General features: G+C 42.1%; 1 protein-coding gene across 4 annotated transcripts; it reads right to left on the bottom strand.

Moving 5' to 3' along the window:
- Positions 1-602: 602 nt before the first annotated feature.
- Positions 603-15,549, bottom strand: LOC146567136 (apolipoprotein D-like). Of its 4 annotated transcripts, none has more exons than XM_085286763.1 (5): positions 14,838-15,549; positions 2,386-2,501; positions 2,164-2,294; positions 1,882-1,967; positions 603-1,290 (listed from the first exon to the last, which is right to left on the bottom strand). In XM_085286763.1, the coding sequence occupies exons 1-5, from the start codon at positions 14,896-14,898 to the stop codon at positions 1,058-1,060; spliced, it is 627 nt and encodes a 208-aa protein (XP_085142889.1). In that variant the 5' UTR covers positions 14,899-15,549; the 3' UTR covers positions 603-1,057. The 4 variants fall into 4 exon arrangements, with proteins under 4 accessions (XP_085142889.1, XP_085142891.1, XP_085142892.1 ...); XM_085286765.1 differs by lacking the exon at positions 14,838-15,549 and adding an exon at positions 7,785-8,052; XM_085286764.1 differs by lacking the exon at positions 14,838-15,549 and adding an exon at positions 7,785-8,052 and having other exon boundaries at positions 605-1,290; positions 2,386-2,614.
- Between the last annotated feature and the right edge of the window lie 799 nt (positions 15,550-16,348).

Here is a 16,348-nt window from a genome sequence, read left to right on the forward strand (position 1 = left end):
TGCCCATTTTCTGATTGGGTGAGCAGCCTACAGACTGTGTACAAAGTCTCCCACTGCTAACTCTTCACATGATCAGAAGATAAAGTCAGTGGATCAGGTGAGTAATCACAAAGTACGAGCATTGCGAAAAAAATACGCGCACACGCACACACACACACACACACACACACACACACGGTGTGATATTTATAATATTGTGATTCTAACACCTTTAACATAACAGTAAATACCAGCATGTTTTGGTTATGCATTGGTGTTATTGCTGGTAGAGAACTTGCACTGTCAGTCAATGACAACCTTTCAGTTTGCTCCACATTATAGTTTTGAATTGTTATTTCTCACAGTCCTACATGCATAACAACATGAAACAAATACATTCCTTATCTAACAAGCATACATTTTTCTTCTTCTATGAACCAGAGACATTCAGTGAAAACCTACATTTTGATTATTTTAAATTTGCAAACTTTGGAACAAATGAGTGTTCTAAATATTAGTGACTATAAGTTTGTCTAACACTTCTGTCATCTTCCACATTAAATACCATCTAACCTTGTTGGCTTTTCACCTCCAAATAATCAGATAGTATTCGTCAGGCTTTTGTTTTTGCATTTTTTGCTTTTTCTTAGTTTGTTGTTTTTTTTTGTCTTTGTCGGCCTAGAGAACCCCTAGCAACCAATTACAACGATCAGTTATAAAAATGTTCAGCAGAAGAATGAAAAGAGATGAAACAATTGAATAATGGATGTAACTTTAATTTATACAGAAGCTTTATAGTTTTTTAATTACCAAAAGTAGCTTGTTTCACTGATTATTGTAAGTAAATAAACATTGTTCTGTTAATCAAATAATATCTTAAATGAATACCTTAACATGCTGATATAGTACCAAATGAATATTTTAGATGTAACTTATCATTTAAGTGAAAAATGTACTAAAATTGTGACAAAATTCTCTGGCCCTAAAGAATTCAAAGGATTAAAAGGCCACAGGTAAACTGAGTAGTTTATATAAAATATTCAGGAAGGAAAACTCTAATGAACATCTGTATTAGACCTCAGTTACACAATTCACAGTTATGATCTGTGTAGGTCATCTTGGAAGTGTTGATTCCTTCTTCATTCAGCAGCTTTTTAGCATAAGCCACAATTACGCAGGGCAAGGTGGGCGACCGTGAGAAAATCCAGGCGTAGTTGAAATGGAATCTCTTAAAGATGTCTGTGCAGGAGTACACTACAGAATAGGTGGTGTAGTCAGTCGACACAACCCAGTATGGAGAGTAGGGAAGAACTGGAAACCAAAAAAAAAAAAAAAAAAATCAAAGATACTCAGACAAAAATGAACAAAACAATACAATTTTCCATTTAAAGTTGACAGGCTGTAAAGAGAGAGATTTCTTCAATACATATTGTACATTTCTATGTAGCCATATTTGCTCCTCTCTTTGGGCAGCATAGACTATAATACTTTGATTACATGACAACATTTTCAGAAAGATTTCATGTCAAATTTTTACTTATATAAGTGGCAGTATAATCTACATGATGATGATTTGGGCATTCATTAGGCTACAGTAAGAATAGTGATCACGTGTTTGGTGTCACGGTTTTTTAACGTAAATACTACTGTTAGCATGCTAACATACGAGCAGTGTTAGATTATTTATTCAACACCTTGTCCTAAAAAGTGCAAAAGTAAGCTTGTTATAGCCTAAATCAAGCAACAATTTCCAAAAGAAAAATTAAGCCAATACAGACATGCCATACAACTTTTAAGAGCCTGATCATCCTTATGAGAATAAAAGGCAAGCGAAAAAAAGAAAAGCAAAAACAGATAAAGAAAAACACTGTTATAAAAGAAGTTGATAAGATGGGTACTTACAAGATGTGAACTGGACTCCAAGCTTGGCTGGTTCTTTTGGTTCCATGACTTTGGCTGTCCCCTCTACAACCCACCTACCGCCATTCCTGAGACATACAAACATGTGCACAACATTATATATTAAAAGACTAATTATTTCCCAGAATTTTAAGTCTACCACACAGACAACACAGTGGTACGAGTCTCCTGATCTAATCTGCCACACCGGCAGACAGACAGAATAAGTTAAAGATAAATTTTGCCCTGCTGAATCAGCATATGGCCCAATCCTTCATCACTTACCGTACATTTAACACCTGAGAGGTCAGTACTCGCACAGTCCCATCTTCCCTCATAGAATAGTTTGCCCGGACGCACTCTCCTATTGCAAAGTAAGCAGGCAGCTTCTCAATCTCGTACCACTCTCCCAGGTACTGTAAACAAAGACAAGCCATTAGTTCAAACTCTTTATATACCGAGTATACATAGACAGTAAACCAAAAATATTATGCTATTTGTGCTCACCGGTTCAAGGATGAAGTCAGATTGCACCTTTGGAGTAGGGCAGGGACCCCAGTGAAAAGTCTGAGCCGAGATCACAGGGACCAGCAGGAGGAGAAAGTAGACAGGAGACATGCTTCCTTCAGGAGATCGGGGAAGATTACTTGACGTTATGCTGCACGGGTGTGCCTAAAGCTCATCGTTTGTGTCCACTTTGTTATTAACAAGGTGGGGCTCATGTGATTAGGCAACCCTTGTGGCACACCAATGAAACAAAAAAAATGTCACTCAACAAGTTTTCAGACAAAACACAACATCCTCGATTCTGACATGAAATAAGGGGAATCACCTTTTTTTTTTTTTTTTTTTAAGAGAAATGACAAACCCTTGTTGCTTGTGTATAGTGTAAGGGTTACAAAACACCCCACATTATTCTCAGACTTATTTTATGATGCGAGTTGCTGAATAATGTTTTTATGCCTGTAGTCGTTTAAGTAATGACTTGAAGGTAATGTGCAACGTTAGGAATCTCTTCATCTCTCTGTGTGGGCTTTCAATCTTTGCAGAAAAATCACACAATGCTACACCTGTTCTTCTGGTTTCACACGAAACCTTTCAAGGTTCTCCTTATGTTCAGCATTATGTAAATAACAAAGCTCAAAATATTTAAATCGGAATTTCAGGTTAGAAGGAAAGAAAAACTGAATTGGTGGCTGCTCTACTAAGCCTACCTCCCACTCTCAACACACCATTCTCAAGCTTAGGATTAAGCCTATAGAGCTCACTACTCTTCTTCACCTTTTCACCCCTCTGCAACCTACTGATCTCATCTGAATATCTCCTCCTTTGACAAAAACAAAGAACTGCATTCTCTGCCTTGTTAAGTTCTTTTACCGAGAGAAATCCTTTAGCAGCATGGTCCTTGACAGTTTGCAACTCTTAAGATTTTCCTCAAGATTTTCTTTAGTCACGCTAGACGCAAAGCTCTCTTTCAGCCGTTTCCTCTTTTTACTAAGTTCCTGCAGCAAATCTTTGAATCTAAGAATCCATGCAACCATCTTTTTCAGACGAGTCCACGAAGAAAAATAATTAACTTCATCGCACCATCTTTGTATTCATTTGCATCAACAGCATTAACTAAAACGGCCATTTTAATCTCTGGATCATTTGAAGAGATCTTTCCAAAAATCAAGGTTCACTGGCCAATTAATTTCTGGTTGAGCAAGAAACTTTGGCCCTGACAACCAGGAATCATCCATTTTTACCTGATTGCACCTAAAAGGTAAACCAATGGTGTAATGACCATCAACCAACTTAACAGAATCCATCACTGACTTCATAAACTGCTGATCTTCTCTAGACAAAGCAAACTGCTCATCCTGAATACATTCTGGAAAAATCAGCCTTCATTTGACGTTCCCACAGCTCATCCAATCTTGCCACGGAAATCCTATTGACACTCACATCAAAAATGTCAGTCTTACAATCCTCTCTGAGAGGACCATTCACCGTCCAACCCAGCATAGTTTTTACTGCACAGGGACCTCCATCCTGACTTCTAACAACCTCCCATGGCTCTAAAGCCTTGGGCACATTAGTCCCGATCAACAGGTCTACCCCGGAATTTATCTCCAGTATCTTAATATGGCACAAATGTGGCCATCTGTCGAGATCTTCCTGTCGGGGAATATTACATTGATGAACAGGCATGCTTTTCTGAGTAAATAAGTCAGGCAAGTCACAGTAGTGATCTAAATCCAAACCAGCTACTTCCAAATCTGAAACAACATAACTACTGACCATTTTCTCCTGACCCATTGTCCGCAAAAGAATGCCAGTTTTCCTTCCTGAAAGATTCAGCCTATTCATGAGCCCTTCAGTACAAAATGAAGCTGAGCTCCCAGGATCTAGGAAAGCATAGGTTATCAGTGACTGATTACCTTTCTTGGCCTTCACTCTAACTGGTATTATGGACAGAGCACTATTTTGCTCACCGGCCCCAGTAACACCACTGCTTTGCACAGCACATGAAGGACCTTCATCTGGTGGTTCTCACCCTCCTATAGTTTGCACTGAAACACTTTCCCTCTGCTTGGAGTGGATATGTAAGAGTGTGGGGTGTTTCTGTTTACAGACTTTACACAAGAGACGTTTCCTACAGTCCTTGCTTCTGTGCCCAATGCGCAGACAACCAAAACACACGCCATTCTCTTTCAAAAAAGATAATCTTTCAAAGTGCAACTTTCTTTCAAATGAAGGACACAAATCCAACATATGCCCTGCTCCACAAAACAAGCAAACCTTGGTCACAACTGGACCACTCTCTCGCCTCAATACTGGCTCAATCTTCCCTTCCACCTTGGCCACAGTAGTAGCAAAACTACTCCGCTTAGCCTTAGGGTAAAACTGAGACTTACCATTCCTAGCCTCTTTTCTGATGGCTGTCAGAGGATCCTGTATATCTCCAAACAATGGGTCACTTGTGATCTTAACTTGCCTTTCGACAAACTCAACATCGCAAAAAACCACTTTACGTTGAAACCTCTCCTGCAGATCGCAGACAACATTCCTCCACTTATCCCTGAGCTTATAAGGCAACTTCTTTATAACTGCTTGCATATTAGCAGAGACATCCAACTCATGCAAGGACTCAACGTCTCCCATTGCATTACAACATTGCCTTAATAAAAACCCATATTCCTGCAAAGCCTTCACATCATCAGATTTTATAGGTGGCCATTTACTGACCCTTTCAATGTAGGCAGCAGCGATTTTCAGCGAATTGCCAAAGTTCTCCTGGAGCAAAGATTTAGCTTTAGCATATCCATACTCAGCAGGGATATACTGACAGCTTCTGACCATTTCTCTTGGATGGCCTCTAGTATATTGCTCGAGAACATATAAACAATCCTTAGCACTGTGAGCTTGACTCTCCACCATGTGCTCAAAAGCTCTCATAAATGTTTGATATTGCAAAGGATCGCCATCAAATAACTGAATGTCACGCCTTGGTAGCAAAAACAGAGACTGCTGCTCAGCCAATAAACTTGTAATTTCATTTTGTTTCTTCAAAACTGACTAGATGATCATGACCCTCACCAACTTGCATTGTATGTGTAAGAGGTTTTGATTGTGCGTGAGACTGCGACATCATCTGAGTAGTTGAAACTGCACCTGGAAATACTTGATATAACTTCGCCTCTGACTGTTCCTTTTTTTTTTTTTTTTTTTTTTTCTCTAAATGAAGTGTCTGACTGTTCCAACAAAACGACCTTAGGCTGAGAAATATTCTTAACCTTGGGCCTCACATCCAATACATGTGCTTGATGATCACTTTCATCAACACCCTGATATGGTCGCTCTGGTAACACAGTATTGAACGTCGGAGCATTAGGATTTAAAATGCCTAAAAGCCCCTGCTCTCGTTCTAAATACGAATTCATTCCATCAGATTTACCATTAACAGCACTTGAGACTCGGGACATTTCAGAAGCTTTTAAAACATTCACCTTTGCTGCTGAGGCTGCTATTTCAGTTTCTAAGTCAAGCAGCTCCTTTCTTTTCTTAAGCTGTATTTGTTCTTCCAAAGCATGCTTTTCTTTCAACAACCTCTGTCGAACAAGAAGGGCAGCCATGTCAGCTTCTGCCATTATGAGTGCTGACAAGGCAGATGAAACCATTGAGCCACTGAGTGATGATTTACTTTTCCTACAACTTCTGCTTGCAACATTAGAGATGCTATCACTTTGATTAACATCATCTATCGCAGCACCTTTACCAACATTCCCGGCGTGCCTAGAAGCACCAGAACCATTTCCAGCAGGTAATACATCAGAAGACTCAACACCAGGTGGATTTAAATGTGGCAAATCAAGCTCAGACACCTGATTTCTACTCTGCAGGTTTCCCTTTGCATCATGAAGCCATTTCTTTATCTCTTCCATAAACTCAGTATTATGTGCTCGCACACTTCTAAACCAAGCAGTTTGTTTTTCTTGCTCTTATTGAGGAAGCAAAGGAAGCAAGGTTTCATGCAGACGAGTTGCCTCATTAAGCAACACAGACAAATTCTCTGAGCCTGAACAGTGGAAACATTATCTTCAGATTGCTTTAATTCTTTAATAACCTTTATGACCTTTTTAATTTTATTAATCTTAGTGGGATGTTCTGTTTGAAGTCTTTCAATCTGATTCTCCAAAGCCTTAGCAGTCGGTTTCAGCTATCTTTTTTTCCATCCACATTACCACATTGTATTAATTGGTGTGTCTCCATTTTTTTCACAACATTACAAAATCCAAACGCTGAACTGCACCTATGCCACACAGCCTCATTCCAACACATCAACTTGATGACATTCCCTTCAATAAACCTTGGACACACATAATTAACAGGAGAAATATCCCCCTCTGCCTATTAAACCTAACTCACTCAACCTAGTCTTCCGTACATACTAGCGGTGGGTATTTATGTACCTCCATACCGTCAGCTGTGAGGAAGACAAACTGTCTTAAACACAAACTGCGGCGGTACTCCCAAGCCAATGGCTTCAGCCGCCTGATGCACAATAACTAGAAAGCAAATCAGTACAACGCCTTGTGCAGCTGTACTGCTAAAACCTAACAGGGGAATATGACTCCTGACAGAAATCTATTTTGTGTAGCCAAAGGCTTAATCTAAAAGCTGCGTGGACAAAGGCAACAGCAAACTATCATCAATAAAACTCATCTATATATGGTAAATGGCCTGTATTTATATAGCGCTTTACTAGTCCCTATGGACCCCAAAGCGCTTTACATATCCAGTCATCCACACACACATTCACACACATACATTGTAGTCACAGCCACCCTGGGGCACACTGACAGAGGCGAGGCTGTCGGACACTGGCGCCACCGGGCCCTCTGACCACCACCAGTAGGCAACGGGTGAAGTGTCTTGCCCAAGGACACAACGACCGAGACTGTCCAAGCCGGGGCTCGAACCGGCAACCTTCCGATTACAAGGCGAACTCCCAACTCTTGAGCCACGATCGCCCGGTATATAAACAATCTAATAAAACCTAAAAACACTTTCTGTTGACAATTTGTTGCGGCTCCTCCAACCGCGGCAGGCTAAACATGAGGACACAGATGACGCGCAACAATAAAGGCATAAAATACACTTCTGTACCATTTGCTCCTTTTATTCCACATGCAACTGTCCAATATATAAATCAGCACATGGGATTAACTATTAAACAAATGCACAGATTGCACAAACAAATAACTGCAACTCAACAATAACTGCACTAATTACAATGCCAACTTACAATTTGGCCTATGGCATCAATTAGTGCACAAATATACATAAACCATCAAGTTCCAGTGAAAATACATCAAAATCATTCAAGCTGCGGGCAACAGAAAGTTTTGCTTCATGCTCACCCTGCCTTTCTGCTCATCAACATCAGGTGCCGTGAACAGGTGAGTGCAACCACATTTATCATCTACCACACCCATGAGACATGCCCCACACCCCTGCACTTCTTCTTCAGTCAAGTTTAACGGCAGCTTGCATCCAAGACGGGTGTGTATGGCTACGTTCACACTGCAGGCGAAAGCGCATCAAATCCGATTTTTTGGACCCTATGCGACCCATATCCGATCATGGTATGACAGTGTGAACGTAGCCTATCCGAGACTGTAGATTACAAAACCGTTCTGACCCACACTCCTTTCCAGAAGGTGGTGGTAAATGCACCTAAAAGTTGTTTGCCAACCGCCATTAAAATGTAGAAGAAGAAGCTTGCATCCAAAACTGTTGCATTACTGCCATCTCCTGGCTGTTAACCATCCGTCACTCCTGAATCCTCAGATCCTCTTGATGAGACCAGTACTTCTCAAAAAACGAAAAGCCACCACTTTCCCTTCACCATGACTTACATTTGAACAAGTGGTTAATAAGTTAAGTTCCCTTCCACCACTCATTTCACCCCACATCACCCTCCTGTGACTTACATACTTCCTACAACTAAGGAGTACATGCTCAACTGTCTCCATATCAGTGCACCCATCACACAACCCAGTCGGATGTTTCCCTATCTGAAAAAGAGTACCATTTAAAAAGCAGTGGCCCGTTCGTATTCGACTGATAACAACCTCCTCACGTCTCTGCAATCCGCTACTCCTCTTAGCTTCTATTGTGTTTTGCACCCTATATAAATGTCTCCCTTTTGTTTCATTATCCCATGCCATAAGTTCCGACTTTCTGCCCAAACTACACTTTTCCCTTCAGATTTTGACAATGGTAACTGTACATCTATGTCGACTCTTTTAACAGCTGCTTTTGCCAACCTATCTGCGCTTTCATTACCCAAGATACCCACATGAGCCGGAGTCCACATTATTACTACATGTTTATCTTGGTCAGACAGTCTATGATGAGCAAAAAGAATGTCATACAGAATTTGCTGATGGGTAGTTGTGTAACCCTGTTCAATACTTAATAATGTGGAAAATGAATCACTGCATATCAGTACTTTTGAGACCCTGCTGTCCTCCACCCATTCTAGAGCCAGCAGTATGGCAAACAATTCAACTGCATATACACCCAGACGGGGTGATGTTCTTTTCGCAATCTTGATATTCAACACCGGAATTACCACTGCTACACCAGTTGCTTCTGTCTTAGGATCTTTTGACCCATCTGTATACACCTGTAAAAAGTCACTGTATTTGCTGTCCAATCTGTTATAGAATTTTTGACAAATATCTGTGGTCACTTTCCGCTTTCCAGTGTCCGTTAAAGAGCTGTCCACGACAAGACACTTCAATGTCCATATGGGACGTAAAGGCCACAACACTGTCTGATTAAAGACTTTGTCAGACACTTTAAAAGTTCTTGCACTATCATCTCCAACCCACCCAAAACTATTTTTAAAAACCTTCCCTCTTTCCCAACAAGCCCCTAACGCTTTCTTAACAGGATGGGTTTCGGCATGACCTTTCAAATTTATCCAATAATTAACCAACAGCTGTTGCCTTCTAATACACAGCGGCATTTCTCCTGATTCCACTTGTAGAGCACATATTGGCGTTGTTTTAACTGCCCCTAAGCAGAGTCTCAGTGCTCGAGCTTGAATTACATCCAGCTTCTTCAAGGAAGCCGCTGATCCATATACCACACACCCATAATCCAATCTTGATCGAATCAACGCGAGATAAATACTCTTAAGTGCAGCAAAATTAGCACCCCATGACAGTCCTGCTAAACACCTCAAAATATTAAGAACCTTTTTACTATTCCCCACAACGTGCTCTACGTGATGTTTCCAAGTCAATCTCTTGTCAAAAACCACACCCAAAAACCAAAACAATCCACCCTTTCTAACTCTTTCCCATACAAGTACAACAATTCATTACCCCCAATTTTCTTATTTGTGAAAAACATTACTTTAGTTTTCTCAACAGAAAATTTAAAACCCCAGTCTACACCCCACTTTTCCACTTTACCTATCCCCTCTTGAAGTTTCCAGACGAGATGGTCAACATTCTTCCCCCTCACTACATCAAAGACAGCAACCACCACCTCTTTATTAACTTGCGCTTTCCTGATATCATCTTCCAGACATAAGACAGGATCCATCGGCCCTCTTCCTCTACGAAAATCACTCTGACAGGGTGCTAAGACATTTCTTGACTCCAAAAAGTGAACCAATCTCACATTCACCATCCTTTCCATTAGTTTACACATATTGGAAGTCAGAGCAATGGGCCTATAGTTTCCAGGATCGCTATTGTCTTTCCCTGGTTTCTTTATTGGTACAATTAGCGCTTCTTTCCATGACGTGGGAGACGCCCTACTGTCCATACCTTATTAAAGAACATTAGCAATATATTTAATGCTGCATCACTTAGATTTAGGTTTCTTCCTGTTAAAAGGGAGTTTTTCCTTCCCACTGTCACCAAAGTGCTTGCTCATAGGGGGTCATATGATTGTTGGGTTTTTCTCTGTATCTATGAAGCGCCTTGAGGCGACTTTTGTTGTGATTTGGCGCTATATAAATAAAATTGAATTGAATTAGATGTTTCAGCATAACATAAGATAAGATAACCTTTATTAGTCCCACACGTGGGAAATTTGTTTTGTCACAGCAGGAAGTGGACACTTGATCTCATTCTTCCCTGGAGCACTGTTCCTAGTTCTGCCCAAAGCTCTTTTCAGTTCCCCAATAGAGAAGGGACAACCCATTACATCCGCAGTACTGTCCTTCCTCCCTAAAGCGTCAAGATATCTTTCTTTAGTTCTCTCACGTCCTCGTTTACTTTCCTCTGATAAATTTCTCCCACTATGTACATCAACAAAAGTACTTGCCAACAAATCAGCTTTTTCCCCATCAGTAACAGCTACTCGACTATTCTTTTCAAGAACTGATAACTCCAGCCTCTTCTGTCACCCCCCATTTTCCTGATCATCCCCCACACTTCCCCCAATTGAGTATTACTACCAAGCGTACTACAGAAGCCTCTCCAGTAAGTTCTCTTAGTTCTTCTTATTGTACTTCTGACTCTTGCTTGTGCTCTTTTGTAATCAATTAAGTGTTGAAAATTATGAGACCGTTTGACCAACTTAAAGGCTCCATTTCGTTCTCCAACTACTAACTGATATTCATCATTCCACCATGGGACGTCTCTCCTTCTAGCTTTCCCTGTTGTCTTTGGAATAGCCTCCCCAGCAGCACTTAAAATACATTGACTGATTTTACGAGTCATAATTTCGACACTCAAATGACTTTGAACTTGTAAAAGCTTCCTCTCACAAACCCTACTAAACTTCCCCCAATTCACCTTCCCAAACACCCACTTCCCAAATCCAAAAAAGGCTTCAAGTATGTTTCCTGAATACAAATTAGGTCAAGTTTTTCCGCCTGTGCGTAAATAAACTGCTTAAAATCTTGACCATTTGACAAGAAACTCCTGGCATTCCACTGTAAGAGTAATATGGTTATAAGAACTAACCACCACATTATCCCTCTTGACTTGCCTGACTAAGTAGTTCACCTCTTATATCCTCCCACCTGATATTCTTCATGTCTAAACTATGACATGCCGCCTGTAAGAGCCAAAGTCAATGTTTATGTTTTTCCTTTTTGTTTTGGTGGCACAGGTGTATAGCTTTACCTGCGTCTCAGGTGATGGTATGTGGGTGTGGTCACAGTTACCTGATGTCGGTGTTCGCAGCAGGTGTGTTGGGTGAGTGGTTTGTGGGCAAACTTTTCTGTTGACTGTCATTTTTTGGCACACCAGTTAATCCATGCGCTATTTGTAAATTGATTGAAAGCGCAAATGTTTGTTTGTGTTTTGTTCTTAAAATAAATGCGCAAAGTACAAGTACGACTCATTATGGATTATTGGAGGCGCGTCACAGGGACACAACCAACTCAGCCGGCTTTATTTACGGCTTTATTTACGGATGAAAGTTGCAACACCGCCTTCACAATAATCTGGATCCTCTGTCTTGGACTTCACATCTGAAGTTGCATTTATTACCCCCGCAATAAATGTCACCATCTTCTTCCTCTCTTCTTCTATTTTCCTTTCAACCATTGCCATAACCTTCACCATTACGTGTTTCTCCTCCATCCCGTGTTTCCCAATGCCTCTGCATATGACACTCTCTGCAGTACCCTGGTTTTTTGAATGACTGTCTGCTGCCTCAACACTTCACATCCCCAAAAAGCAACACTGTGCTCCTCTCCACAAGTACAGCATTTAGGTTTTACTCCCACACCACACTTCCCACATTCATGATCACCAGAACATCGAGCACATCTCCTCTTCCCTCTACACACTTTGGAAACATGTCCAAATTCTTGGCAATTGAAACACCTCATTGGTTTAGGCACAAACTCCCACACACTGAACCTTATTAATCCAAAGAAGACCTCTTTTGGCACCTCTTTCGTGTCAAATTCCACCACCACAGTTTCTGTTTCTACTTTCTCAGGACCTCTTGTCATTCTCCTTGCTCCTTTAACTTCCCCATTTCTCAGTGTTAAATTCTCCATCAGTTCTTTCATATTTACATTCAACGGCACACCCACAATAACTCCTTTATTTCCACTAGTGCTCCTTTCCCCTACTCTTGCAGTATTCTTCACTTTGGCTTTGCACACCCCCACAAGTTTCCTAGATCTTTCCACCTGCACTTCCATGTTACAACCCACCAGTAAATTGCCATCCCTGAGTATCTTAGCATACTTGATTTCCCCAACTTGTGCCTTAAGTGCTCTTGTCAGCTTAAGTGGATCTATTTTCTTCACACCCTCTGCCTCAAACCTGACAATGACATTCATACTCTGAGTCGTTCCTTCTTCATTACCTTCACTGTCAGTCCCTTCCTTACTACCCTCAGTTCTCCTTTTCCTCTTCCTTTCACCAGCTCTGCGCCTCTTCCCCCCCTTTCCCACTTTTTCCCACTCATTCTCACCACCCTGGACAATCTCTTCCTCTTCACTACCATCCATACTATTCCACTCACTCCTCCCGCTCTCCATCGGTGCCAACCCTGGTCTATGAGAAGAAGTCTGCAGGAGACCGTTACCAGACCTGTACAGGCCTTCGGCCGACTCTCCTACTTACCTCACTCACACACCAAACCACCAAAAGACGAATCACAAAACACGCCAGTTAACTTAGTGGACAGATGCGTCCTTGATCCCCACGGACTTCCTCCTTCACTCTGCAAACCGACCGACCTCCTTCCTAGCTAGCCGCCTCGTTTATGTGGTCTCCCCACACCCGTGGGCCAATACAGTGAGTCCATTTAAACCAACCCACTTAGTCAGAAAGGAACAACTCATATGGCTCCTACACAGTTTATGAAAGACTCCACACAGCTGGGGGGCACAGGTCTTGAGGACGAGGGGACTCACTCCGTCTGGTCCAGCAGACTTGCCTGAGTTGAGTCTCCTCATTTGCATCTCAACCTGGTATTGCGTGAAGGTGATGGGTGGGGGAGGGGTGTCAGGAATCTCACAGGAGGCAACAGCGCCATGTGAAGAGAGAGGCTGGCACAGCGGTGTGGCTCTGGATTCCAGGCTGACTACAGGTGAGGTTAGGGTTGCCAACCGTCCCTTAAAAAAACGGAATCGTCCCGTATTTAGAAACAAAAGTACACGTCCCGTATTGAGCTAATAAGGGACGCACTTTGTCCCGTAATACAGTGAGAATCAAAAGTAGTCTATAACTTTTAATGGAATTAACGCTTTGTTTGAAAACATAATTCCCAGCCCCTCTCCTGCTTTGTGACCAATGAGCTGACAGCACACTTATGACAATTCGAGTATGACAATTCAGATTACCGCTCATCTCATTGGTCGAGGAAAGGTCGCTTGCGGAGAAAATACCGGAAGACAACAGATGACCACAACAAGAAGCATGGCCAACAGGGAAACAAACGCCGACACTGCAGTGCAAGTCTCGGACGACAGTACACCTAAAGCTGGGCAGACACTGTGCGATTTTTTTTAGTCGCGCAATACAGCTCCTGCTCAAACTGCACGATTTACTCGCAGGGGTTAGAAGTTGGTAGGTCACGATGCAGGGTCTCACACTATACCGCCCGATGCTCTGATGCGACCTGAGAGCTCACCCTGTGCGTCCATAAAATTAAGGTTATAACAGAAAATCTGTCGCTCGCTCTCTCTGTCTTTCACTCACACAGACACACCACCATCAACTTTGCTAAACTGCTAATGAAAAACATTGATCATGCAGCTGTGATTGAGCAGCAATGTAAATCCAACTATTTTCACGGTTGTTGTGGTCGTGATAATTTTGTGAGGCCACATAGAAAAGGCTCGGATGAGCTTTCCAAAGTTCTACAAGTTGTGCCTCCATCGCTTGTGTCCAGATCACACGCTGCACAGCCGTGCTGCTCCGTCTTTTTCACCGACGTTTGCGCGTGAGCAGTGTGAGCGGCTGTGGTGGTGTAATACCTCAACTGAAGCCAATTGTACTAAATGTACTAAATGTGCACTGTTACAAGAATGTTTTTCTTTCTATTATTTTAAGTTAAGCAGGACAGAGTTCTTTTAAAGAAAGATTTACTTATATTCTCAAAAGTTAAGCATGACAGGCTTCTGTTTAAGAAAGACCCGTTTTATTGTGTTAATGTTGTCATTTTGAGCTAAAAATAAATGGCTAAATGATCACTTGTTTGATATGTGGTCATATCACAAAGAATAGAATATGCATCTACTTAAATCAACTTCAAGTCAAAGGGTTAAAAAATAATAATTTCACACAAAAAAAAAGAGCTAGAAAATTCACCACACTGGGAAGGGTGAAGACAACTGGGTTGCCCGGCCCTGGCCACGAGGTGTCCCTTATTTTTCAGGGAGTTGGCAACCCTAGGTGAGGTTGTGGGGGTGGGAGCAGACACTGTGGTGTCGAATCTATTGAAAAACAGATTCAACTCGTTAGCTCTTTTCTCACCTCCCTCAGCTCCCCTGCTGTTGGTTGGCCTGAATCCAGTGATGGTCTTCATGGTGACCATGGTGGTGGTCTTTCTCACCTCCTGTCACAGCTGGGCAGCAGTCGTGTGGTGAATTGAGAAAAGGATCCAAAATGCAGGCACTGGCTGGGGTGCGAGTGAGTGTTTATTCACAGAGGTGATACGGTGACAAAAACAGGAAGAGCAGAGCTGAGAGCAAACAAACCTAAACTGGGGAAAACTAAAGAACTAAACTTGAACCAAACACGCACAGGAGGAGGAACAAAATGCACAAAGAAAGATGGCGGAGAGACGCAGAATGAACACCGGGTTACACAGAGTAATGCAGACGGACATGGCGTTAAACAGACGACACAACAGAGAGCACAGGAAAACACAGGGCTTAAATACACGGGGAGTAATCAGGGAATGGGCCACAGGAGGGAGACACAGCTGGGAGCAATTAGGCTAACGAGACAGGGGAGAGGTAAACTTGAACACACTGACATGAGACATGAACTTTCAGAATAAAACAGGAAACTAACAGACACAGAGAACCAGACAGGACACTGAACTTGACAGGCAGACTCATGAGCAGACACAATAACACCATGGGCAGACAGAGAGAACACAGGCAGGCATGGACAAAAACACTAACACATAGCAAACCTAAACAAAAGACAAAACAGAATAACCGAGAACAAAGAATAATATAAAGAAACACAAAACACCGAGTCCTCAGACTCAGGACCATGACACCTCCTCTTTATTGCCCCCTCTGAAAGCCCTCTTGTTGTTGTTGAGGGGGGCTTTGATGTCCTTAGTCACCCACGGCTTGTTATTTGGGTAACAATGAACAGTCTGAGCTGGAACAATGGAGTCGGTGCAGAAAGTTATGTAGTCTGTAATACACTCAGTAAGCCCACTGATGTCCTCAGCGTGAGGCTCACAGAGTGTTTCCCAGTTGGTCACCTCGAAACAGCCCTGTAGTTCCGCTAAGGCCTCGTCTGACCATCTCCTAACGCTCCTCGTGGTCACAGGTTCCCTCCTCACAATTGGCACATAGCAGGGGTGAGATGAATCAGGTTATGATCTGACCTACCAAGTGGGGGGAGGGAGGAGGAGCTGAGAACCAGGGGAGAATTTTTTCTCCCCTGGTTGGACAGTCCACATATTGTCTGAATGTTGGTAGTGTATTGTCCAGTGATACATGGTTGAAGTCGCCCGAGATTACAATAAAGGCACTCGGATATCTAATAGAGGTCTGAGCTGAGTGAGTGAGCTCTTTGGTCAAACCTTTCATAAACAGTCTATGGAAAAATACAAGAGAGAATTCACATTACATCACTAACTGTGATGCACGGATCACATGCCAGCATTTTTTTGCAGGAATGTCTCATGACAATGACGTAAGCGAGTGTGATGTTCGTGACAACAGCTGTGTGCAGATCAACAATGGATCATATATCAAGTGCAAGAGACAGTATGAGCGTGCAGCGTTTAAAGCGTGGAA

Source organism: Mchenga conophoros, linkage group LG9, assembly GCF_057382185.1.
Source record: "Mchenga conophoros isolate Kocher_MC1m ecotype Shallow Benthic linkage group LG9, M_conophoros_male_GT1.1, whole genome shotgun sequence".
Taxonomy (NCBI): domain Eukaryota; kingdom Metazoa; phylum Chordata; class Actinopteri; order Cichliformes; family Cichlidae; genus Mchenga; species Mchenga conophoros.

Bases quoted from the DNA above. Each gene is read 5' to 3' on its own strand.
- LOC146567136 (XM_085286763.1), bottom strand. From the start codon at position 14,898: ATGGTCACCATGAAGACCATCACTGGATTCAGGCCAACCAACAGCAGG. The intron at 2,295-2,385 runs GTGAGCACAAAT...CTTTGTTTACAG, and splicing joins CTGACTTCATCCTTGAACCG to TACCTGGGAGAGTGGTACGA. The intron at 1,291-1,881 runs GTAAGTACCCAT...TTTGGTTTCCAG, and splicing joins TGGAGTCCAGTTCACATCTT to TTCTTCCCTACTCTCCATAC.